This window comes from Eulemur rufifrons, chromosome 17 (assembly GCF_041146395.1).
Source record: "Eulemur rufifrons isolate Redbay chromosome 17, OSU_ERuf_1, whole genome shotgun sequence".
Lineage (NCBI taxonomy): Eukaryota > Metazoa > Chordata > Mammalia > Primates > Lemuridae > Eulemur > Eulemur rufifrons.
Window position 1 is genome coordinate 41,989,755 of NC_090999.1, and position 26,724 is coordinate 42,016,478.

The 26,724-nt window shown below is 40.8% G+C and overlaps 1 protein-coding gene across 2 annotated transcripts in view; it reads left to right on the forward strand.

Annotated features, from left to right (window-relative positions):
* RGS7BP (regulator of G protein signaling 7 binding protein) overlaps positions 1 to 14,219 on the forward strand; it is a 96,237-nt gene extending 82,018 nt beyond the window's left edge. Inside the window, exons 4-6 of one of the 2 annotated variants that reach the window (XM_069492631.1) lie at positions 1,887 to 2,034; positions 5,184 to 5,254; positions 14,128 to 14,219. In XM_069492631.1, the coding sequence (XP_069348732.1) occupies positions 1,887 to 2,034; positions 5,184 to 5,254; positions 14,128 to 14,219 (311 nt within the window). Of the gene's footprint in view, positions 1 to 1,886; positions 2,035 to 5,183; positions 5,259 to 14,127 lie in introns of those variants that run through there. The other variant, XM_069492632.1, reaches the window with a different exon arrangement.
* Positions 14,220 to 26,724: the final 12,505 nt, after the last annotated feature.

Below are 26,724 nucleotides of genomic sequence, written 5' to 3' on the forward strand. Positions count from 1 at the left end.
AGCCCCCCGTTGCCCCTCCCCCAGCTCTCAGCTGCCTTGCTCAAATTCACACCGTAAGGCTGACCCTGCCCAGAGGTGGGTGCAAATGGACTGACTGCATTTGCTGCACTCTCCCAGGAGGCAAAATGCAAATGCTTTTAAGAGGTCAGTGCCCTCCAACTGTGAAATGGTAATGTGCTAAATTATGTGCTTAATTAATTTCTACCCAACAGCATACCATAAAATTGAAAAACCAATTCCTCAGGCAAGTTCCATCACCCAGGATCAATGTGCATAAAGAACACAGAAAAGGATCAAATTTTCTCATCAGTAAACTTGTGTTTGTGCTTTGGCTGAATGTTTAAAGGTCCATTTCTACTCTAGTTTGATAAAAGGTGTACAGTTATCAATTGTTTTGCTCTTTCTCTTTGTGTTGCTACCATATGGGTTAGAAACTGTAGGGATGAGATTTTTGCTAGTTCCCTAAAGATCATGAGTCCAAGGGAAAAAAATTCTTGTTAGATTTTACCATGAACAGCCATCTTCTTCACAAGTTTGTATGTTTTATTTTTTGTATATTTGTTTTCTTGTTAATACAAGACAATCACACCAGGATTAGGGAAACTAAGTTAAGAGGTAAGATGGTGTAGCTGCTACCTCGTGAATATTCAATAATATGGGCTGTACCCATTTCTTAACAACTAGTCTAGAGCTGTATCCACATAATAAAGATAAAACTGGATGAAAGAGTAAAAGATGCAATATAGCTATCCTTTTCTTCCAGACTGCATAATGCTATACCACAGCTTTGTAATTATTTGTGTAATTTTTTTTATTGTCTATCTCCAGCACTTTAAGCTTCATGAGACCAAGATTGCATCTTTCCTTCACCTCTATGTCTCTAGCATCAAGCCCAGTGCTTGGTACTTAGCTGACACTCAAGAAATATTTGTAAGTGAGTGAATGAATGAGAGAGTGAATGAACAAATGACAAAGCCAAAAAACCCAGTTCTCAGGCCTTGTTAGCCATTCCCGTGGTACTAGGCTACCTCCTTACGGGTGCCACATTTTCAACACAGAATAAAAGACATTAACAGAGTTTACATAGGTCATGGACCATAACCTCCCACTTCATTTCATTGAAATTTATGCCTGAACCAACTTGGAGATTTCTTTCAGAACATACTGATTTATTCACTTGAAATCAGTCATAGTAAATATGAGTCTTAGTGGGCTGGCAGCACGCTGCTGTGGGGGGCTGCCCAGTACTAGGCCTTCGCACCACACTTGGGTCAGTGGCACTTTATGGTCTCAGCAAAGTGAGGCTGGATCTTAACGCCAGGTTCTCTCCTCACAGAAGGATGCGCTAAAGGAGGTCACAGAGCCAAGGAATTAGACGGCAGCTGTACAATCTCTGCTGCAGGCTGAGAGAGCCAGGGTCTAGAATCAGAGTGAACAGCAGGAGCTCCCATTCCTCCTGCTGGGTGTCACCTGCTCCTGGCCCTTTTACCTGCCTTTGCATCTAAGGACCACACAACAGCATGGTTTCACGGGCTAAATCGCCCCCTCCCGAGCTAACTTGATGTAACTCACTAAGAATGGGTTACAAAGCCTCAATACTCCTTCAAAGACAGGGGCTCTAATTTCATTTTGATCTGTAGGTTGCACTGGACTCAAGCTATCACTTCCCAGAGGGTTGTGAAAACAGGCTACACACAAACACACAATTTATACCTATAAATAGTATATCACATATATATAATTATTTTATTGCTCAGAGAGCTATTAGGGTTAATGGAGCATTTGACTCAAAGCATAGCTAACCTTTCCAGTGACATCCTGGATATAAAATTTGCATTTATGATTTCTCGTTCGCCTTCTCTTTACCAACATCCCCTCTCCCTTAGGAAAGGAACCTGGAGGGGGAACCAAGAGTTTGGATTGCAAAATTGAGGAAAGTGCTGAAACACCTGCCCTAGAGGACTCCTCGTCATCCCCCATAGATAGTCAGCAACATTCCTGGCAGGTTTCCACAGACATCGAGAACACTGAAAGGTAAGTGGGAAGTTACCCTGAATAGACTGCCAATCCTCCTCCAGTTAATGCTCTTCAGGGCCACGGAGAGTCGAGGTTTTCTATTTCAGTTTCAGAAACAGAGCTCCCTTTGGTCTGCCAGAGAAGCATAGTGCTGGCAGGGACCTTCCAGACTGCCTCATTTGCAGATAAGAAAACTGAGATGCGAGAGGGGGACGGTGGCACCCACGGTAGGCGCAGGCTCCCAGGCCCCTGCTTATCCCACTCCAACACATTAAGTCTCCATGGAAAATGAGAACAGTGGGAGAAAGTTGGATTTACATATTGTCAGAGTTCACCCACTGGGCTGGTTCCCAGATTTTCCATTTGTTTAAGGGAAAAGAATTCAAAATCACACAGATGCCTCCAGTCGATTCAGCCGTAAGGAATGTGAGGAAAGGTGTAAGTCGATTTCAGGTGTAAAGAATGGCCAGTTTAGCTGCCGTTTGGAGCGGAGCATTCATTCTGTCCAGTTCACACGGGGCTTTTCAGAGTCCCCTTCTCCTTCTCTCCAGTATGTAGCCGATGGCCCCTTAGTGGTCAAAGCAAGTTAATGCATTGTCTCAACAACTTCAGTAGCTCCCTTCGAGAGAGGGAGTTTCTTTCTTGGGGAAAAAAGATTCTCCAGTGATTCTATTTTGTTTGGGAAAAGGGAATAATAATAATATTATAATAAATGCCGTGTCCCATCGAGATGCCATTCTGTGAGGCAGAAAGATGAGGCCCTTGTTTACTGGCCTTCACACTTATCTGTGTCCTTTGCCACTAATGTCCCCAGAGCTGGCACAAAGTGGCTGAATGACTACTGGGCAGTTCCACCGGCTGTTCTGTGTATGTGAGGTTGAGTCAGTGACAAGATAATGAACATTTTATTTTTTTTATTTTTAGAAATGTAACACACAATGGCATTTATAGCCATTGTAGTTCTACTTTCAGATTGTAATATAATTCTAAAGCTAATTACCAAATTTCTGTGTTTATAGAAAATTGGAGCATGTGGTAATTATGTGCTATTAATAAAACTTGGATTTTGTATAGGCTTGGATATCCAACAATTCAAACAATAAAGCTGTTTGGCACAGTTTGTTAGAACTAAAGACAAATGATGAGGGAGTGATTTATCTTAATTTATAAAATAGAAAATTCTTTGCTCTGCTCCCAGGAAAAAAAATTATCTGCTGAAATGCCCACGATCAGGGCATAAACCATCAGCAAAGCCATTTTCCTTTTTAGACACCTTGCGCAGCAGCTCTATCCAAGCCTTGTAAGCTTGTAAGAAAGCAAGCTATCAAGGGCAGTAAGAACAGGACAGCACGGCCCACAGTGTTGGCGTGCTTTCAGTTCAACCTCAAAGCCCAGATTCTGGTCGAAAGAGATGGGAAACACAAGGGCAGTAGGCACAGCAGACTGGTCCAGGATGTAGCTGCCTCAGTTCTCCCTGGCTCTCTGCCCTAAGACATCACGCATGGGTCTCAAACTGGGGTGCACAGTTAAGTCATCAGGAAGGCTTAAAAACATGGATGCCTGGACCACACCATGAGCCACCCGAATCAGGCTCTCTTGGGAGTGGGACCTGGGCATAAGGTGGTTCTCCTGGGCACCAGCCGAGGTTGAGAACTGGTGCTTCACCAAGGGAGACCTGGCCTCAGTCCCACATGTTGCATTCCTCGCCCTTCCCCCCCATCCCCCCTGCCCTTGAGCTCTTACATGAAAACAGACTGAACCCTTGCACTTCCAGATGGGGGGCCCTGCCTCCCTTCTCCCACTCCCCCTGCATCTTATCAGTATGCAGTGCCCACAGACGCACCCTCACACCTCACACCTGTGGGAAAGTATTCAGAATGTTTTTACGGGTGTATTTCTACAGCTCTGCAAGGCCGCTTTCCCTTCCTTTTGCAATCAGGTGTCCCTGAGACTTGAGTTCCTTTTCACGTATCACTCAGTACTTGAGCAGGAAGCCCCAGGGGTTTCTGGCCTACCCTAAGACAGTAATCCTCAAACAGTGCTCACCAGAGCAGCGGTGGTTTGTGAAATGCACCAAGGGGTTTCATCCCTAACATTAAATCGTCACTTTCTTTTCTCAAATGCCAGAAGGAAAATAAGTTAGTAGATAGAATTTCCTCAACTTTAGGATGATCTTCCCCCCAAAACTTTCTTCAACCCACGGTGCCTGCTAATCTAGGTTAACTAAAAGATGTATCTGGGGTTTTTTTGCACCAAAGTATACATTTTTACTGTTTTAAATGAAATCTACCACTCGTCCCGGGGTTTCCAGAGCACTGTTTCCAGTGCACAACCACCTGCATGTGTGTGAGAACCACTGTCCAGAGGACTTGGAAAGGTCAGCTCTCCCCTTGCCCTAGACTGGACGCCTCCTGAGCTGGCTTCCTGCTCTGCATTCTGGGGTTTTATGACGCTACTTGCTCTGAGATGAGGGAGGACATTGGATGTGCGGGGTGGTGGCCTGGCATGCTGTGCACTGGGCAGCCAGGAAGCTCAGAAGGACGGGCCAGTGGTTAGAGGGAGGCCCAGCTGTCCTCAGATGGATTGCCCTCTCATCTGTTACTCTCCCATTATTCCAAGTCAAGGTAATTAAGTCCTGGCTCTCGTGAATGCTTAACACCTGGGTTATGCTGAATTCCAATCGCGAGAAGGAGAGACTTTTAAAACCAAGCAGACAACAGTGAGTGAACCTGCACAGCCACCACAGCCACCACAGCCACCTGACCAGGAAGCCTTTGCAGCCCCACCCCGCCCCCCAACCTCGGCTTTGCCCGGGGGAGCCCAGTGTTCCAGTTGTGTGTCTTTGGCCTGTCCTTGTAAACCTGCGGTACTGTCCTCATTACCAAAGGCTCTTCTGATCTCAGCCAGGTCCGACTGGAGGCGGGGACGAGGGCTCCTGCAGGAGGGACGCCCCGTGGAAACATTCGGCAGAGTATTGCTCAGGGCCAACCCATCTCACATTTTCTTCTCGTAAAAGCAAAATAAATTCAATACTTGCCTACTGGAAACAAGAGCTAGGACAATTAGCCACAGACTCTCATCCTTCACTTGTCTCATAGAACAGACTGTCTGAGATTTCATTTTGAAAATTTACAGCTGATTCTTCTTTCTTTTTATCAATTTTACAGAGACATGCGAGAAATGAAAAACCTTTTAAGCAAACTCAGGGAAACTATGCCTTTACCACTGAAAAATCAAGGTGAGTCTTGTCATTTCTTTTTGAGGCAGAGGATGTCTTTAATGTGATAACCTTGGGACTTGTTTCTTGAAAACTTAAAGCAAATGTTTTACACAAACAATAGAAGGCATTGAGCATACACGAGACTGGAGTCTCTCGGGTACCGGCTTTGCCCTGAGGGAGGCCAAGATACACTTTGACATCCACGCAGGCTCGTCTTTGATTGGCTGTGTCACACACTGTGAAAGCACAGTCCCCGGCACGGCAAATACGAACAGACTGAACGCTGGACACGTGCAGCCTGGTGGAAGGGACTTAAGAACACTTCCAAAGGAAGATCCCTGTCTTCTAGGTGTTTAATTCACTTAAAAAAATAGTAATAATTAACATATATTGAGAACTTACAGTATGCCACCATCCTAAATACTTTATGTTAACTGTATTAACTTATTTATTTCTAACAACTTTGAGAGAAATGCTACTAGTGTTTCACAAGTTATAGGAAACTGAGGCACAGAGAGGGTAACTAAGTTGGCCCAGGTCACACAGTCTGTAAGTAGGAAACCTGGGATGCGGATCATCTACAGAGTGATCCTACAGGCATCTACACCCTAACACAGAAATAGAAGGGGGGTATTCACTAGAATGAGGGAAGGACTTCTGTATGCTTTTATTAACTATTGTCCCCAGTATCTAGAGTCTGGCACACAGTAGAATAACACCTAGCACAAACAGTAAATGTTTGTCAAATCTGCACCTACATTTGCAGCGCCAGGGACTGACAATACACACAAAGGACTAAAATAATCAGCACTGTCATTAAGCATGCATGGCTGGAGCAGCCATGGGTGAAGTATCAGCTTCAGAGAGGGCTACATGGAGGTAGGGAAAAGGTTTTTGGAGGCAAGAAAGAAACTCCTCTTGTTCCCACTGGAGCAAAGCCTAGGCAGGAGGGAAGGGTGCTGCTTGCCTCAGAGGGAGGAGGAGGAGGAGGAGAATTTGGCAGCAGAGCTGGAGTGCCTCTTGGCTCCAGAAGCAGCTCGGCAGAAGGTGGAGAGGGTGGAAGTGAGAACACCAGGCAAGGCTGAGGGGTAGCGTGGCCTGAGCTGCACAGGGGTGGGGGTCAGAGGCAGGGACTATGGCACATCAGGTAACTCCAAACACCCCGATGGGCCTGGTCCCCAAGGCCAACTGGCTTGAGCCCTGGGTGAAGTGTTTTGTAGCATTTTAAGAACGTAGACAACATGTTGTAGTGATGAGAGATTGCTCTGACTACAACGTGGAAGATTGTTGCTAGAAATAAGCATGGTGGTTAGGACCAAGGGCTTTGGATTAAGGCTAGCCTTAGGTTCAAATGCTGGCTCTGCTACTTAGCGGCTGGAATAAATTGTTTAACTTCTGGAAATTTCAATTTCCTCATCCCTGAAAAGGGGATAATAATATCACCTACTTCAAAGGGTCATTGTGAGGATTAAATGAAACAATGCATCATATGCCTACTGGCAGCCTACAGAAAGCAAACACTTGACAAATGCTCAACTTGGCTCAGGAGAACCCCAAATCAACATCCAATAGAACAGTCCCGCCCCCACTCACTCTGCAGCAGACTATGTGTAGTGTCCAGGTGAGGTTGATCTTGAGCCTACGTTCAGAGTACTGGCCCCTGGGCTTTAGATTGGGAGCTCATGACTGAGGCTGTCCTCGGTGTCTTATTAGGTCCCTCATCAGTAGCACACGGGCCTCTCACCCTGCCTCACATTCAGCTGCCCAGGAGAATGGCTGTCCAGGGTCGCCAGTCTGAACTTCATGGATGCCATGTGACCCATATTTTAAATCAAACTATCCTAAACATTCCCTCCACAATTAGTGATAATTCATGCAGCAGTTTTTAAATTGTGCATTAATGGAAAGACGAATTTTATTTACTTTTGTCATTTTTATAATCATAAGTACAATATAGATATTTTATATAACTGTGTTGTTTTTATAAAAAGAATAAAATAGAACTGTAATTACATTTTTAAAATAGAAGAATAAAAGGTTGATACTGTGAGTGAAAATATGAGTGAAAAAGGAATAATCACCTGAATAAATGATATCTGGGCCTTGAACTCTGGATCTATCTGAAGAATAGAAAGGACAAAGCTAGGAAGGAGGTGAAGGACTTATGCAGAAGGAAGTAGTGCAGTAGGATTTTAATAATTGAAAAACCGAGGTGAAGGATTGTGGGAAATTTGGACTTCTTCACTGGAGTGAGAAATGGGAACTCTTAGCATGTGACAGATGACGTATCTCTGTTCCCTACAAGTTTCGTACGTACTCACAGCCTGCTGTCGCTGTGAGCTCACCAGAGGGGGTGTGAGTCTGGTCTAGAGAGTCCAGAAAGGGCCTGAGGAAAGCAGGTCTCTTGGAGTCTCTCAGGAAACATGATTCGACAGATGCATATGGCACCATTTTAATGAACAAATCATCCAGGTTCTTCTCTCTGGCTGCATACACCCAGACAGACCACAGAGGCTTCCCTACGTCATTCCTGGAATTTTTTTCAGGCAATTTGTTTACTCTACAGGTCTAGGTTTAAATGTGCAGTACATGATGTGGGGTAAAATGTGGAAAAAATTATTCCAGCTCTTTTCTCTGTAGGCCCTTATTGTCAATCATGACTCTAACTGGATGAAAACCATTATAGAAAGCCATCTGTTTTCTTTCTGGCTTCTTATTTGCTTTCTCTTTTTATTCCATTTACATGGATGTTTGAAACAGAGAAAAAAGGGAAAAGATACCACTCCTGGTCTCCATTCTTCCTACCTCAACCCCTCATGTGAAAATCCTGCCAGGTCAGGTTGTCCTGTGCTCCAGGATCCATCTCAGTCCTCAACTCGGAAACTGTTCTGGGTTTATTTCAGCATTTAAGGATTGAATCATATCTCCCTCACTTCCTACTGCAATGAAAACTTGACTCAAAACAGTTCACTTTAAATCAATTTCTAGTGGAGAAGAAAGGAAGGTGGCCATGGGCAGGAATTTTAATGGTTATTGATTATGCCTTCATTTTAGAGCCTTTCCTTTCCCACCCTTCCAGTTTGAGAGTGGAGGCAAAGAGACTGGCACAAAAGAGCAAGGCACCCGTGTGCCGCTGAGTTCCATGGCTGGCTCCGGACAATGGCCAGGTCTCCTGGCTCTCAGCCCGCTGTTCCTTCCACCGTGTCAGTGCCCCTCCTGTCCTACATTCTGGGTCACTGGGAGAGCTGTAAGGAGCTTCATTAATTATGATAGTCTTGCTGTGTCAAATGGATTACAAATGGAACCACCTGTGGAGAGCCCACAAGGTGACTGACAAAGGCTAAAAGGAGACTGGAAAGTGAAGGACAAGCATCTTCTGAGCGCATGCTGTTGTCAAACAAAACAAATCCGCAGAAATTAGTTAAGCCTGAAAGATAGTTTCACCTTTTCCAAAATTCTGACTTAATGAATGCTGTGGGATGTGTTGGTATTTAATTTTTTTTTTTTTTTTTTTTTTGAGACAGAGTCTCACTCTGTTGCCTGGGCTAGAGTGAGTGCCGTGGCGTCAGCCTAGCTCACAGCAACCTCAAATTCCTGAGCTCAAGCGATCCTCCTGTCTCAGCCTCCCGAGTAGTTGGGACTACAGGCATGCACCACCATGCCCGGCTAATTTTTTCTATATATATTTTTAGCTGTCCATATAATTTCTTTCTATTTTTAGTAGAGATGGGGTCTCACTCTTGCTCAGGCTGGTCTCGAACTCCTGAGCTCAAACGATCCGCCCACCTCGGCCTCCCAGAGTGCTAGGATTACAGGCGTGAGCCACCGCGCCTGGCCTGTTGGTATTTAATTGTATTCACTCTTGCATAGGATTCGGTTGTTGAGCACATGCGTTAGAATCAGTCTGGAAGTAGGTAAGTTAGGAATTGAATCTGTGCTAGAATGCATTTCGTCCCCTCCTGTGGACACTGCTACTCCAGACTAAATCGAACCTAGAAATAATACTCCTAGACTCACACCCCCGATCCTCCAATCTGGACACCCATATCCAGAACCAACCTGGCAGGAGAATCAGGCAGAAGAGTTCTCAGATATCTAGCTGAAGAACCCTGGGCAGTTATGCCACCCTCTAGCCTAGAGATAACCTTTTAGGTTCTTCCCCAAGGGCCTCATAAAGAATTTCTGTGCTTCCAGCTGGTGTTTGAAAGTTATTCTGTATGGCCCCATATCCTTTGTAATCTCTGCAACCTTTTGTCCAGGATTCAGTGTGACATATGTAGTCCCTCTCTCTCCTCCAATCTAATTTCTTAACTCATTACTCTATTATGTTGAGCCTAGTCACAAATGTGAAATGTCTACTCATTATCTACTGAAGGAAGAGCAGACTTCTCACCCTAGTATTCATTGTCCCCATCATCATCCAACATGTAACGGTCACCTATGATGTGCCAATTTCTGTGCTAGGTGCTGGGGATATCTCTCCCCCCTTTAGGCTGTCCCCTCTCAGCAGGGCAAAATTGGGTGGGGATCGCCTGGGAAGCTTTTCCAAATGATGCATGCTTTCCCTAGCAGAGACTGTGGTGGAGCCTTCAGGGTAGGGCATGTGAATTCTGAAAAAAACTATCACACATGCTGATACACACACATGCACACACTCACACACACACGTTATTGGAAAGACACAGGAATTAGTTCTTACAATATAATAATGCTATAACAGACACAGGTTACCACAAGGGCATATTGGATTCTCACCTAGCCTAGAGTTGAAATGAGGGATTATTAGGGACTGCTTTTTAGAAAGTATCTGTGCTGAGATTTTTTGGGATGAGTAGGAGTTATCCAAAGAAAGAGATGGTAAAAAGACAGTCTAGGTATAAGATTTTTGACATTTAAAGGCATATGGGGACATGAAAGGGCAGAGCATTTTGATAAACTACAAGCACTTCAGTAGTTGGGAAAGTTGTTAGACAAGAAGCTTAAGAGAGAGACAAGACAGGTAGGTGGGCTACATCATTAAGGCCCCTACAAGCCATCTTAAGAAGTTTGGCCATCCAGGAGCCACTGGAAGGATTCAGTTAAGAGGCAAATGCAGTAATCCAGGTGAGAAATGCTTAAGGTCTCCGGAGATTGGAAAGAGGGTATCAACAATCGGATGTGGTGCATAAGGGAGAGGCAGAATCAAGGATGAAACCCAGGTTCAGACTTGGAAAATGGAGTAAAGAATGGTGTCAGTCACTAAGTCAGACAGATCAGAGGAAGAGAACGACTGAAATGCTGATTCTCTGACCCCACCCCAGACCTAGTGATTCAGAAACTCTGGAGGTGGGGCCAACAATCTGTGCTATAACAAGCCCTCAGATGATGCTAGTGCAGCTAATGTTTGAGAACCACTGGGTTAGGTGAAGCGCGTGCACGCGCGCGCGCGCTCGCTCTCTCTCTCTCTCTCTCTCTCGCTTTCTGTCTCTCTCTCTCTCTCCTTTTTTCTGCAATACAAATTTGCAACTGCAGTCCCATTATAAGCACTTCTCTTGACTATATCTCAGACCACAGCTTTAAACTCAGTTTGCTATTTGAAAATTTCTCATTTTCATGTGCCCCTTTTCTCAACATGTCATCTATATAAGAAATCTTTTATTAGCAAAAGAAATTTGAGCAATAGGGAAGTGATATCATTATGTCTTAAGGGATTCCAGCAGCCCTAGCTTTAGTAGCATCTAAGAATTAAACATTGAATGACTGAGGTTTGAACTTCTTAGTGGCTAAATTTCCTACTCTTTTCTTTCACTTTCTCCTATACTTTCCTTCTCCTTTCCTTTCCCACTTTTCATTTTCACATTTAAATCTCTCCTTGCTTATAGTTTACTGAGATTGTTCACTTTGGAGAAAAGATACTATAAAAGAATTAATTAGCCACATCCAAACATTTGAAATAAAAATCAAATATTTCCCAATAAGTTCAAGTGGATTATCTCAGAAAATTTAGAATGAGTGGGAAAACCTTCCATTTTGCTCACATTCTTGCAATTGAGCATTGATTGGAATCCTTCAGAAGCGGATTCCAATCAACGTGGAAAGACATCTTTCCTTGGGGTTGAATTCGCTTCAAGCCATTCCAGGCATACTTACTACTTGGAGAATTTCAGCATTTACTGTAGGTGTCTACTTCCTGTGGTGTAGAAAGCTGTTCTGAATTTCTGCCAAGAATTTTTAAGCTTTTGTGTCACCTCAGTCCTATGTGATGGTCACACAAGCTCTGGGCTAGGCAAAGGTGTCACAAATGTGTAAAAAAGATGCTCCAAACCAGCAGTTGTCCTTAACAGGGAGCCTGCCCTTTGTTCAGTGTCTGAGCACTTTCTCATTATTCTTAACACTTCTATTCACTTGTCATTTATATATATGTGTGTGTGTCTGTGTGTGTGTGTGTATGGCACACATATATATGTATATTGTGTATGTATGTGTGCATATGTATATATGCTATATATGTATACATATATATAAAGAAGACTGAGCAAAGACAATTTCAATAGCATAAAAGGCTGTGCTATTGAAAGATTTTTTGATTCATTGTAATGAATGCACAGAAAAAAAGGGTCAGTCTTGATACAAACCTCATAATATCTGTGTATAATAACCTGCTTGCTTTTAATATATACAAAAACAAGAGTGGTACTAAACATATGACCATAGCATACATATACACATTTTCCTTTATAAATAAAACATTGTGGTAGACATTTCCTCATGTGGTAGGAACAATACACATCAGAATTGCATTAGTCCCTTCCCAAATCTGTTAAGTGTTTGGGGAAAGAGAAGGAGATATAGGAATTTAGGAAACAGATCTTCCAGGTCTTAAAGAAATAGAACTATGGAGATCTTTCTTCCCCATAAATATCTTTATAGTTTTGGTGACTCTGTTTCAGGGAAGCATTGAATTCCCAGTGAACCTGAGTTTCAGTAAGCGTAGTCAGTATTCAAAGAGATACTGAAAGGTAAAATTCCTTAACCTACAGAGTCTGCTATATCTTTGCCATATCCAATTGGGCTAAGTTCATTGATCATTTCATGGTTAAAGGAGTAAGATTCCTAAAAATGATGAGAAAGTAAGTTATTTCTTTGTTCCAAATATATTATGATTCATCTCTGAGACTGTCCTGAAAAAAGAGGCTAATGTTTAGTATCTGACATTGCTTTCAGTGTCTTAATTATAAAAGAATGATGTTCTATTTTTGACTCTCAAAATGTTAACATCCAGATTATAGTAAGTTATTTTTTTCACTATGAAAGGGACAATAATAGACCTGTTTTTCTCCATGTTAAGAGAATTTGAGTTTTAACAGATTTTAATCTATGGAGACTGGGAGGGTGGACTGTGTTTGATTCATTTGATGTCCCCAGCTGGGACACCTGTTTTCTTCTCTGGCTTGGACTTGCTACTCTAGTTCTATCTAAATATATAACAGTGTGCAAGTGTTCCAAGGAACACTGTCAACCTTGGTGGGTGACACTAATTTACAAATAAGTATGACACATTAGAGCCTTTGGGAAGGGGAGGAAAAGCCCACGCACTTGGATGACACTTTATGTAAGAGGACCGGAAAGCCAGGATTTATTTTCGTTCTTGATAGTTTCCTGAGCGTCCAGGCTCAGTAATCAAGAAAAGCAAACCCTCATCTACAAACCAGTTCTATCAAGGTGGGGCACATTCTTCACTATATCCATCTCTTCATCTGACTTCAGATTCTGTGCCCTTCACAAGTTTCCATCCCCTTTAAAGGTAATGCAACTAGTCCTGCAAGAGCTTAGGTACATAACAGTTGCCAGTGCCAACTGGCCATTTTGTCACCCCTGGCTCCAGTCTGGCCATGTCCTAGCACTGCCTCAGTTGGCAATTTCTAGGTTATTCCCTTGTCGTCCTTCACCTCTGGGAGCCACACTGGCCAGTTCTTCAACAGGGTATTTCTACCCATCATCTCCTTTGGCTTTTTTCTTTAAAAACCCAACTCATTAAACCAGATTTTCTTTACTAGATCATTTCTTCTTCTACTTGTCATCATGCTAAAAATTTCAACCCAAAAGTTATGAATTCAATAGTTGGCAATCAATCATCTCTGAATGCTCTTATATACAGATATCCATAGAAAGTGGTGGGCAAAGACAACAGGGAACCATTGAAACTTCTTCCTAAGACATGAAGTAGGTGCATGGAGCCAATATAAGGGTCCAATGTAAAGGAAAATAGTCAATAATAGCTATATTAACAACTGAGTGCTTCCTCTATGCTAGACACTAAGCTACCCACCAAGCTAAATATTTTTCTTAGATCATTTAATCCTCACCTAAGGTAAGTATTATTAAACCCTGTTTTTACAGACAGGGAAACCGAAACCTAGCAAGCATAAGTTATGTGTTCAAAGTCACGAAACTAAGTAAACTAAACTAGAGGCAAGTTTAAAAAAGAAGCCAACCTTACTCCAAAACATGAGCTCATTCTAATAAACCATATATGTCTCCTTCCAAATGAAAGATTGCCTCTAAGCAGTTTCAATTTAATGCTAAGAAGTGGTTCTCAGCCTTGGGTTATTTTGCTCCTCCCCCAGGGAATATTTGGCCATATCTGGGGACAATTTTGGTTGTCACAACTGCTGGGGGAGTAGAACAGGCATCTGGTGAGTAGAGGCATCTAGTGAGTAGAGGAATACTGCTAAACATCCTGCAATGCTTGGGACAGCCCCCCAAAACAAAGAATTATTTGGTCCAAAATGTCATCAGTGCTGAGGTTGAAAAACCTTGATTCAAACGATGGTGGATTTTTAAAGCTACTTAGTAAAAAGCAGGTTGTTTTGTCTGTACCTCACTCATATATACATTCTGTCCCACCACAGATGACAGCAGCCTTCTGAATCTAACTCCCTACCCCCTGGTTAGAAGACGGAAGAGAAGGTTCTTTGGGCTATGTTGTCTCGTCTCAAGCTAGGCGGCTCCTCCTGGAAACCCATTGGGAACACCGGAAAAAAAAAAAAAAAAAATCACAAAACCTGAGGACCTCCAGACAGCTGAACCACACATTTATTGGTTTTTGACTATGTTTTCTATGCTTCCTTATTTTACCTGCTTCCCCCTGCCCTTTTAAATGATTTTACACTCGAAAGCAGCTGCCATCAAGGGGAAAAAAAAAAAAAAAACAGATTAAAAAAGCAGGCTGTTTTTAAAAAGAATTTTTAAAGCTGACATTGCGCATGTCTGCTCCAAACCATGCCGTGACAGATGCAAGATTATGATTTTTAAATTATTTAAAGGTTTTTTTAAATGTATTATACAGAGAAAAATTATTTCATGTATAATAGTATATCTATAGCTCTTACTGATCTCATGTTAACAATTTATCATATATGAAAGAAGTCTTTAAGCATAGAAATCTATTTAAAACTACAAAACTTTGTTCAAAAATCCAATCTATCAGTATTAGAAATAATATTATAAGCAAACATATACCACATTACCTATTGCTTTCTCTGCATTCATTTACATTTAGTCTTCCATTCTGTCAGAATCTAAGCGCTTCACCATAAAAATATCTTAATTTATAATGCAACAAACACCACATATAAAAAGTACTTAAATTTTGTAAATATATTATAATCCTAATACCTTCGTATAATGCATATGGGCAACTAATTTCCTTTTGATCCAATGGTGTCTTTTTCAGCTTCTTGGAGAATGAAGTAATCCAGTTAGGAAATGGTGTAGTAACATATATAATTACCCTCAAATGTAAAATTGAATATTATCACATTTTGTTCTAATTGAAATCTGAAGCATGGTGTCTGCACATCAGCATAGTGTTAAATCTTATAGGGCATGCTGGAATTAGCTCAGATCATAAAAATATTTAACATTTTACATTGTTAATAAGATTTTTTTTAGTTAAGCTAAGCTTGTCTCATTTTAGATGACTATGCAGATATGACTTTTCCAATGTGTACTTAGTGTCTTGTCTTAGGCTTAGAATCTTGAAAGCAGGACACATTAAGCAATACTATATTTTAGAAAAGAGGAAACCACATGCTTTGTTTTTCTGCTCACAGCTTTGTTGTGATCTTCCTCCACTAAACTTGTAACATGGTACAAATTTTGTTATATTTTCTCCTGTTCTTCCTTTGGCCCATTTCCTAGAAAGAATTCCCCATGGGTTGAGAGATCAAGTCTTTGCACTTTTTTTCTTGTTTTCCATAGTCTGAGAAATCTTTGAGTCAGACAGGAGGCACCAGTGCCTAGTACAATAGAAGGATGAGCTAGATGTCTATCAGTGGTTTATCCAAGACACATCCTTTGTTCCAACCCTGTACTTTCTCAATACTTATGTGCACAGGCATTTATATGTATACCAATAATTTGACCTAAAAACTAAATGTATGAAAGCCTTTACCTTTAGTGAAGATGAAGAGAGGTACAGATGAACTATTGGAATAATTATTGTATTATGTTGAATTACATGAAATTGCTGATATTTGACTGTTTTGACCTACAAAATGGCAGTTTCGTATAGTTCAACCTAATATCTGATGTTGTGGAAATTACACTTGGAATTGTCTTCTAGCCCTTTTGATTGAAAGTGAAAGAATTAAAGGGTTGGAAGAGATCTCAAAAGCTATGCAGGTCTCTATTTAGATCATACCAGCTGGTTGTTGGCCTTATTCTTGGAGTCCAGACTTGTGTTCCAATGAATCATTAATTAGCGCATGGTTATAGGTATGCCTGGCTTTACAAAAAAGAAGAACTCTTGAAAAGTTATATGAGAAAATCATAATTTGCAAAATCAAATACTTATAAAACAATTGTGGGAATGTGCTATTTAAAGATTCCTAGAGTGGAGACTCCCATGCAAAAAACAAGCAACCATTCCCAGACTTACCTGGTCTGCAAACCTTGATTTTCATAAATCAAGTTTGATTAAAGCTTGATATCCTTTCCTGAGTCCAGTTCATTTTCATCCCCTGAGGAGATTTCATTTAAGGTTCGTTGTTTTCGAAATTGTGAAGTAGCCCAGTTTGGCAGCTCCCAGCTTCCGTGTCTGCCTTCTCCCACACTTCAACTATGTTGAACTCTAGCTTCAATCTAGTTTCTACTAATCCATGCAAAGTTATTAACTGATAAGCCCAACCTTGGTGTTCAGCATGTTCTTCTGATGCCTGACCTAGATCACTTCTGCTTGGTTAATTGTGCTCACTCTCGCCTTAGTCTCAGTGTGAAAGTAACACTTACCTTATGTGCAATTGTCCTTTGTACTCCTGAAGACTGTTAATAAATTCAAGTCTCACCTCCATGGCTAGGAAGGCTGTAGTAGCTATTCATGGAGATGGGAATTTGTCTAATTACCTAGCCAGACTTTCCATATCTAAGGTAATATATTCAGCCACCTTATCTTTTATTCATAGTGCCTGTTTTTCAGACTTCGATCAGTTTTGTAGTTCCTGTGGACATACTCCAAGATTTATAGATCTTCTTTCAGTAGCATGTCTTAAAATTAAATTTAGTGCTTACAGTCCTGGTAACCTCCACCGGCTCAAGATTGCGGTAGGTTATTCACCATCTCCCATTAGATATGCCAGTGCATTGTTTACGGGCTGCCCCACTCTCCTCCCACTTACCAAAGGACTTTCTCAGGTGTGGTTCCATGAGATGACGTTTTACTGTCTCGGCTTCCTGCTGGTAATTCGCTTTCAGATTAGCAATAACACTGAGCTGATCGCTAGGGGTAAGAAGAAAATATTGAACCCATTTGTTACCCACATGGGCAACCAAATGGGTTCAATAGATCAAGTTTGTGGGTCCACGTGTCCCCGCATGTTTGAAACAGAAAGTGTGTAAACTTTGTGGCACACACTCTCCCATTTTATCACCATATTTTTAATATCCTGTGTTGATTTTTTTTTCAGATTACAAAGAAAATACATGTTCTTTGTGGCAAATCTGAAAAATACCACTAAATAGAAATAAAACTCACCTGAATTCCACCACAATCACATTGTTTAAAACTGCATTTCTGCGCTTTAAATCAGTCGGGCTGGGTCCAAAGGCACTTTTGGATAAGATAGGTGAAGAAATGCCCACAAGGCCAAGTTGTCACTTTAAAAAAAATCTGTCCACTAATGTTTTGCATACATCTAGGAACAGACTCACTGCAAACTTCTGGTTGTGCCATTATTCAGAGGTACAAAGAAAGCTTTAGAAGTAGCACAGCGCCCTGATGCCTCCTCTAACAAATTAAAGCTCTTGGGGGAAATTCTAAAATCATGCCAGACCATTTTGTTTCTCCGTGCTCCTGTAAAAACAGACGGAATACTCAGTGTTTGGCAATACTGCCACCTGCTGAAAGCTGAGCTTCAGAGTGAAGGGGGGAAGAAAAGACACTGTGAGTATAAAACCATCTAATTTATTTTAGAAAGCAAACAAACAGGCCAGGTTAACAATGATCCCATCTGGATTTTCAGACTCTGAAAACCCCAACATTGAAAGGACTAAGACTATCATCCAGCCTAACTTCCACTCTACACACACATACCCAAGCAATGCCTATCATTTCTTTGTGTTCTAGAATGCCACCAAATGCAAAATGCTCAATTTCAGGTAACAATGGGTAGGATGAGAAAAAGCAGTGATACTATTGGCCTCAGAATAATTCATTAAAATTAAAGACACAGTCCATAATCGACCCAAGAACATAAAAGAATTGAGTACATTACAAAAATGACATTTCAAATCTATGAGAAAAGGTTAGATTATTAAGAAAAGTATATTGAGACAATTGGTTAGGCATTTTGGGGGAGAAATATTAGATCTATACCTCACAATTTTCATCAAAATAAATTCTAGATGAAGTAAAGATTTAAATGTTAAAGCATACAATAAACATATAAAAGAACTAGCAGGCAATATGGATGAATATTTATGTAATTTTAGTATTAAAAAAAAAAAAGCCTTTCTAACAGTGACACCAAAGGAAGAAACCAGAAAGAAAAGATGGATGGATTTGACTAAAAATGCAAAACTCCTATACAGTAAAAAATAACAAACCAAATTAAGAGAAAACAGTATTTGTAATATATGCAAGAAAGACTATAGATCTCAAATATACATCAAGAGCTTAAACACCACCACTCTGAGGAAGTTTCCATGATCTACAACCCCCTTCCCAGCCAAGTGTTTCTGTTGCATTCTTTCCCCGTTGAACTTTTTCATTATTGCTTGTTTAATTGTCTGTTTATCCCCACTAAACTGGAAGTACAAGAAAGCAGCAATCATAATTATTGTGCTTACTGTTGTATCCACAACACCTAGCACAGTGCTAGACACAAAGCAAATACTGAAAGCATATTTATTGAATGAGTGAATAATGAATAAATGCCATTTTATGACTCAAGAAGAATCAAAATTTCCAATAGAAAATTGAGCTAGGACACAAACTGACAATCCACTAATAATAAATATGAAAGTATTGGAATATCCTAGTAATCAAAAATACAAATTAATATGGTAAACTCCTTTATGCACATCAGAAAGGCAAAAAGTATAAAGAATTAAAGTTCCCAAGGACAAAATAGAAGTGTGGAAATGAACATTCTCTTACAGAGTCAATAATAATGTAAATTGATTTCACCCTTCTGAAAAATATTTTGGCAATATATATTTTCTGCATGCCCCAATAATTCCACTTTAGAGGAATTAACCTTTAAAAGGGTCAGAAAAAAATGAGCTAAGATGCATTTATTCATCATTCAAAAAGTATATGCAAGAAAGGAAGGATGTTAATAGCTGCATTATTTGGAGGAGAGAAAAAAATGTAAATAAACCTACATTATACAGTTGGTTAAATATGGTATATCCTTTCAATTAAGAATAAGCACCATATGTGTATTTATTGAAATGTACAAGCTCTACTGTAAAATGTAAAAAAGGAAGTTACAGAAGAATATCTATAGTATGAACCGTTTTTAAAAATATATGTATGCATGTGTGCATTAAAGAGTCTGAAAGGATACTTGCCAAAGTGTTAACAGCATTTATCTCTGGGAGGTGAGATTTGGAACAATTATATTTTCTTTCTGCATATCTGTAATTTCTAATTTTTCCACAATAAGCATGTAGTATCTGTATAATTTTTTCAGGGAATAAACAATGATGTTCACAATATATATTAAAGGAAAAACACATGTTATAAAACATTATGTATAGTATGATACAATATTTGTAAAAAAGAAAATTATATATAAATATATCTATGTATGTACATATATGCATAAGAAAGCTAGAAGGACATACACTAAAATGTTAATAGTAGTTATCTATGGGTAGTGGGATTATGGATGATTATTTTTTCTTTTTGCTTTTCTGTGTTTTCTAATTTTTCTACACTGAACATGTATTACTTGTGTAATAAAAACTAATAATAAAAGTTTTAAAAAATGAAAGTGAGAGAGAGATTTTGACTCACCCTTTGACCCCTCCCTCCCTTCCACCCCACCTCCATCCCCCACCATTTGGCTTGTTCTTTGGCAGAATGAGGGCAGTGGGGTGTGGAGAGGAAACAGCACAGCAGGGCACCACAGCTTTGAAGATAGAAGAGAGTGAGAGAGACACAGACTAAGAGGGTTGAGGAGGAAAGAAAGAGGAAGGGAGGGTGGGAGGAGAAAAGAAGGTAAGAGAGTAAGAAAGCAACTCTTCAGTGAAGCCAGTGGAGGAAGGATTAAAACAGGCTTGGGAAATTTTTTCACCAACAAAAGCAATATCTCTAAATTTAGCTCAGGTTTTCTGCTAGCTTCAGCAAGAAAAAGAAATACATTGAGTTAAATAATTTTATTTTTTAACAAAAGGATACATACACACACACACACACACACACACACACATTTGGAGAGACATCTAGGAATTAAATTCTGATGGGAATGTATCCCCAGAATTTTCTGAGGGGCAAACTGTTGCAGTCCAGCTAGGTGGCCAGGGCCGTGTAGGACAGCTTGGACTTCACAGACCTTTGTCTGAATCTCAGACATGCTGAGAGCAAGTACACAATTGTGGCTAACAGTTCCAATGTCCATTCTCTCTGTTTTCCTTTAGTATTAATAATAGAGACCCCAAATTTCATCAAGGCATTAGTCACCTAAAGTAAAAACTCCATTTCCCAGGTTGCCTTGGATGTGAGTGGGGCTATATAACTGAATTTTGGCCAATAGGCCATGAGTGGAGGTGTGTGATGTCCAGGTAACACGTGTCAAAAAGGGGCAGGTGTTCCCATGCTCTTTTCTTCCCTCTGGGCTGCAATGAGAATGTGAGAATGGGAGCTGAAGCAACTCTATTGAATCCAGAAATGGACACCACCTGAGGGTGGCAGAAGTTCCCCAGGTCAACCTAAAATAACCAAGAGGTCAGAATCTAATATAAAGAGAGTTTATTCAAGCACAAAGTGTGAGGACGGACCACCCGGAAACACCATCTCCAAAGGAATGAACTCAGCGTTCTGAATTCAGGGAAGTTAAGATTTCATTTATATGGGCAAAGATAGAAGAGTTTTTAGCAGGATTACATTTATTCATGCAAGGTTGGCACAGTTATAGCAATTTGAGTATAGGCAGTGTTCCTTTCTGGAAAGGGTACATTTAACATTTTTTTTTGCAGAGGATGTAATAATCACGGGTTTTTTTGTCATGTGGTCTAAGCAGAGCAGTAAAACAAATGGGAAGTTAATTTATAACAAGGGTCATTAATTAAGAAAGAGAGGAGGTTTTGTCCCTGATGTCATCTGATTCTTTCTAGTCATTGTACAGAACAAGAAAAATTAAAAAAGCAAGTTAATCTATAATCTGAGAACAGACTTTGTAACCATATGTGTGACTCAGATCACAGTTACATCTCTCTCAAGGCTTAAAGTGTGTTTTGGGGGGTTGCAAAAGCTTTTAAATTTTATTTATTTTCACACCTATCAGCCCTGAGCCACCTATATCCATACTATCACCTATGAAAACAATAAAATAAATTCTATTAATATCTTGTTTAAGGCATTAGTAAGGTGACTCTTTGTACAGAAAAACCTGTTGACTAAACTGATTAACTTATCTATGCCTCAGTTTCCTCAGAGCAAAATGAGGATAATAATACCAACATCACAAGAAGTTCAACCAAATAATTGTCTAATTACTTCCTTAGAACTTGAGAAAAACCAAACAAATGAAACAGTGCATGATACTGTGTTGGAGAACATTGGGGAAAGAAAAATCTCTTACATAGCATTTTTAAATTAAATGATCAATTGATTTCAACATTGAAAAAAATTAAATTAAACTTGACCCCTGTCTCATACCATAATAAAAATCAATTCCAATCGATTACTGATATAAAGTTAAAAAGTAAAACAATAAAGCTTCCAGAAGATAATATAGGAGAATATCTTCACACCCACAGAGTTGTGAAATAGTTCCTAATAGGACACAAACCACTTTGGAAAACTCTTTAACATTATCTACTGTCATAGACATATGTGTACCGTAGGATCTAATAATTTTACTCCCAGGTAGAGATCCAACAGAACTATATATGTAGGTATGCAGACAAGTAAAAGAATATCCATAGTGGCATTATTTGTAGTAGTCAAAAACTATAAACAACTCAAAGATCCATCAACAGAAAAATGGAATAAGTAAATTGTGGTATATTCATACAATTGAATGCTATACAGCAATAAAAAAAAAAGAACTACATTACACTACATACAACCATACGAAAGACTATAACCATTATAATGCTGAATGGACAAAAGCTAAGTGCAAAAGGATGCATACTGCTATAGCAGCAGACATCCACAGCGGCTGAGAGACGGATGCCACGGCAGGCACCACAGCCTCTGCCACAGTTCACCCCTCCCACTGCTCACATCCACTTCCTTCTCACAGTAAGTTTACTTCATCCAGGTATTCTGAATTCTATTGTCATAATTCCTGGGGACATAAACAAAAAGGATAGCGGGACAAACCACAGCCCCCATGTATTCAGTTGGTCCCAAGACTATATAGCTTGTTCTCATCAACTCCCTTCTGCACCACCCACTCTAGCGACCTTTGCCCTAGGCTGGCACTTCTGGGTTGCCTGGTAAGATGGCCAGGCCCTCACCTCATAGTGTTCTGAGGCCCTAGTTACCATGCCCTTATTGAACTGAGTTTGCTGTACCCTCCAACTTACAGTGAAACCTGTGCATGGGCATACCAAGAGATGACCCAGTGGGTCACCTGAGTACCAAACACTTCTCTATTGCTATTGTTGGTGAAAAAATTTCCTCCCTCCCTGGACAATCAGGGCCAGTTGCCCCTGTCAGTATGGTAACTCTTTTATTTGCCTACTAATTTACTGGCATGAGGAATCTAAAGTGACCAGGTAGCAGCTGTAGCCCCGCAGACTCTAAAGTTGTAGAGATGAGGAGCATAAATTCCTCAGTGGATCACTGAGGCCACGCCTGCTTTCACCTCTTCATTTTTGGACCCCTATAGTCTATTAATATCTATTGGAGACACATCATATAGTGAGCATTGATTTAAGGAGTATAGTGCATCCTGAAGGGTAGCACCCAGTGTTGCAAAGTGTCCTTTCCCTGAAGAGCCCATGTCACCCCTCCATCAGGATGGAACTTCTGCAGGGTGGAGTATGTGGTAGGAACAGTGGATCCCACAGTTGTGTTTTCACTAATAAACTCCTTTGCTATAGAGTGGGATGCTTGGTCTGAGGCAATGCTGTGCAGGATCCTATGTCAGTAGATCAGACGCTGATGAGTCCATGGATAATGGCGCTGGCTGAAGCTTTACAGCTAGTAAAGGCAAACCTATACTCAGAAAACATATTAATCCTAGTCAGGGTAAATGTAATCAACTTGCCAGTGTCTGTAGCTGACAGGTTGGACATTCAGCAGACTAAATGTCTCACAGCCTTGGTGAGAAATGTCTCACAGCCTATCTTTGTTCCCTCTTGCTACTATAACAAATTCTCACATACTTTACTGCTTAAAACAACAAACATTTATCAGCTTACTATTCTGGAGGTAAGAATCAATTTCACCAGCCTAAAGCCCAGGGGTCAGCCGGCCTGCATTCCTTCTGGAGGCTCTAGAGGAGAATCTGTTTCCTTCCCTTTACAGCCTCCAGAGGCCTCCAGCATTCCTTGGCTCGTGGCCCTTTCCTCAACTTCAAGCCAGCAGCAGAGCGTCTTCCATTCTCCCTCTTTCTCCGGTGATAAGCCCTGCTTCCATCAGCATTTCTCCTTCCTCGACTCTGAGCCTTCTGTCTTCCTCTTATAGGACCCTTTCTACATTGGCCACCCAGATAACCCAGGATAATTTTCCCACCTCATGAATCTTAACATAATGACATCTGCAAAGTCCCTTTTGCCATGTAAAATAACATATTTACAGGTTCATTATTCTGTCTACCACAAACCAATGCTATTCGGCCCATTCCCAGCCTCCATCCCTGCCAGGACTTGTTTTTTGAATGGTATACAATTCTCTGCTACAGATTCTATGGCCTTGTTTCAAAACCCTAAAGGTATGTGCTGTGACTCTTATTGGAGTTTTCCAGAGTGTATATAGCATCCTTTAATAACCAGATAACTCTAGTACCATGGCCTCTGCCAGACAATATGGCCCAAGTAACAGGGATGCTTATACTGCAGTCTACACCTGCTGCAGAGCCCTTCCTTGCTCTTGAACCCACTTAAAACTAGGACTATTGCCTTTACCTGATATATGGCCAGAGCTTTATCCCCAAGTGTGATATTTGTTATATCCAAAACCTGCAGAGGCTGACCAACTTCATATTTCTTTCCTAACAATAAGAGCTGCAAGGCACAATAACTTGTTTTTACTCTGGAGGGGATATCTCAGCATCCCCCAGACCACTGGACCCCTAAAAACATCACTAATGTAGCAGGCCCCTTAATCTTTGCAAGGTCTATCTCCCATCCTCTGGAGTTTGTGTGTCTTACCAAGGCATTCAGAGTACTTCAAGCTCACCTAGTCTAGTAAACATTATGTCACCAGCTTAGCGGACAAATTTGATATTTTCTAGAAAGAACACTCAGATCAATAGACTCAGACTATGCTGTCATGAGGAATGGTGAGTTTTTCTACAGATAGAAAAACCTAGTTCCAAAGGTCATATGAGCAAATGGAATTATGCTATATCCCAGGTATCCCAACCAGTGATTTTTTTTTTTTTTTAATTATGCAATGAGAACATAGAGTACTGTAGATACATGAGGTCTACTGGAAATAGAAAAGCCTGGTTCCAAAGAGTCATCTGAGGACATGGAGTCAGGCTATACCCCAGGTACGCAGCTGCTAAGTAATAATATTACACAGTGGGAACACAGAGTTCTGTTCTCACTGTTAGATAAAAACCCATAACAATATGGCACAATTTATAATAGTGCACATGCACTTGCTAGTTGATAAAACTCATCCTGGGCTTTTAAGGATTCCTTCACCTGCTCCCAGAAAACCTTCTGCTGCAGACACTTAAGGACAGTTGATTTGTTACAGGGAAGATAAAACTAGCAACTCTTATTGGGAACCTACAGCATCTCTGGAATCCTGATCCTCTTCAAATTTCTTGTATCTTTTTCTATAATAATTTATTTCCTTTTTTATTTCAGAATATTACAAGGGTACAAATGTTTTCATTACATGGATTGCTTTTGTACTGCTTGAGTCAAAGTTATAAGTGTGCATCTATAATAATTTTTGTTACAATTACAATTAGCAGAGATTTTTGGAATTATGTTAAACTGTCATAACGCACATACCTGAGACTGTGCTAATCAGTTCTAGGAAAGATACCACATTCAGTACAGCTGCTATTATTGGGGCCTCTTGGATAATCTTATGGCAGTCTACTTGCTGCATTGCCATGGTCTGTCCAGTTTGTAAAGAAGCTAAACTAGTGAATTAAATGGGGATGTGATAAGAACCACCACCCATGAATCTGTTCCATTATCCTTGATATCTAATAATGTTTTTGATTAACTTTCTTAGTGAGGCTGGAAGGTTTAAGGAACTTCCACTAGACCTTCCCTACTACAATAGATCTTCCTCTACAGATCAAGAAATCAATGTGATAGTACTGCCACTTCTCTATTCCAATTATATATTTGAGAACAGAAGAGATCATTACCAGGTGGGCTCAAGGAGGCAGCTGACCCACTATAAGGCAGATCCGGGCCAGAACTCGATTTGTTCTTTCTCTCTAACAGATGTTGGGTCCCTGGATATTTTGTCAGCTCAGACCCTGTGCCCAAAGCCCTTGAAAGATTTAGGTATTCCTTTTTGCCCATTATTTGGTTACCTGAGTAAATGGCCATAGGCTTTTTTGGGGAAGTACTAGAGGAATCACTACTGTATACACTTTTTAAGTCTTGCAGGTACCATACTAATGGCCACATCACCTCTTATTCGGTAGATGAGAGTAGATAACTGACTCAGCTCTGAAAACTGGGTAAAAGATCATGATGTCAGCCTTCTGTTCATCTTGCCCATAGGAATACCATGATCACCATTATTGTCCATCTCCATCTCCAAAGATCCCTGTGGGTCCGCCTCTCCTGCTGCCATTCTGATCTTACTGCCAACTACAGTAATTGTGCCTGCCTTGCTTCTGGTGGTTAGGCACTTCCCCTGCCTTTGCTAATCCAGGATCTCCATTGCTAGGATGAGCCCACTTCAATAACAGCCTCTCCTATAATCAGCCCTGTCCTACAGAGCATGGACACCATGGAGCTCCTTATTGATGTGGCTGCTCCCTACCAGTACATTTCTTATTGTTCTGGAAAATAAAGCGTCTTCTGTGTCCTCCCAAGGAAGAGAGTCGTCCGGTGGGTTTTCCAGTCTCATAGTAGATCTATTCCAGCATGCTCCCTTCTCTGAGCCTTTTAATCCCTTCCTCTATATTCTGCATGGTAGCTCTGGCATCTCAGTATGATTTCATGTGGCCCATCATTTTTTCAAGATTCCAAATGCCATAACAGCAGCATATTAAAATCAGCTTTCAGGTCCCATGTGAAAATGTTAAATCCCATGTCATGGAAGAGTATTCCTATATTCAGCTTTATATTTTGTCACCCCTTGCTCCAGCACCCTTGAACCATGCTCTTCTGGTTTATGAAGCTGTTACATGTGAGTCAGCTCCTCTGGTGTATAATTCATCGCCTCCCTTCATAATCCCAGCACATCCCCATTGTAGATCTGACCCTAGTTATTGGTCTGGCAACTAGAAAAGGAAGTAAAGACAGACCCTGAGGAAGACAAGCATTGTCTTGTAAGACCCCAGTCTCATTTGAAGTGTCTGCATTGTCTTCAAAAGGGGGAGGGTGGGAGTTCTATCTTCCCAAAGGTGGAGTGGGCCATGTCTTCAGCCTTGGATGGTTCAGGAGAGTCTGGGGATTGAATG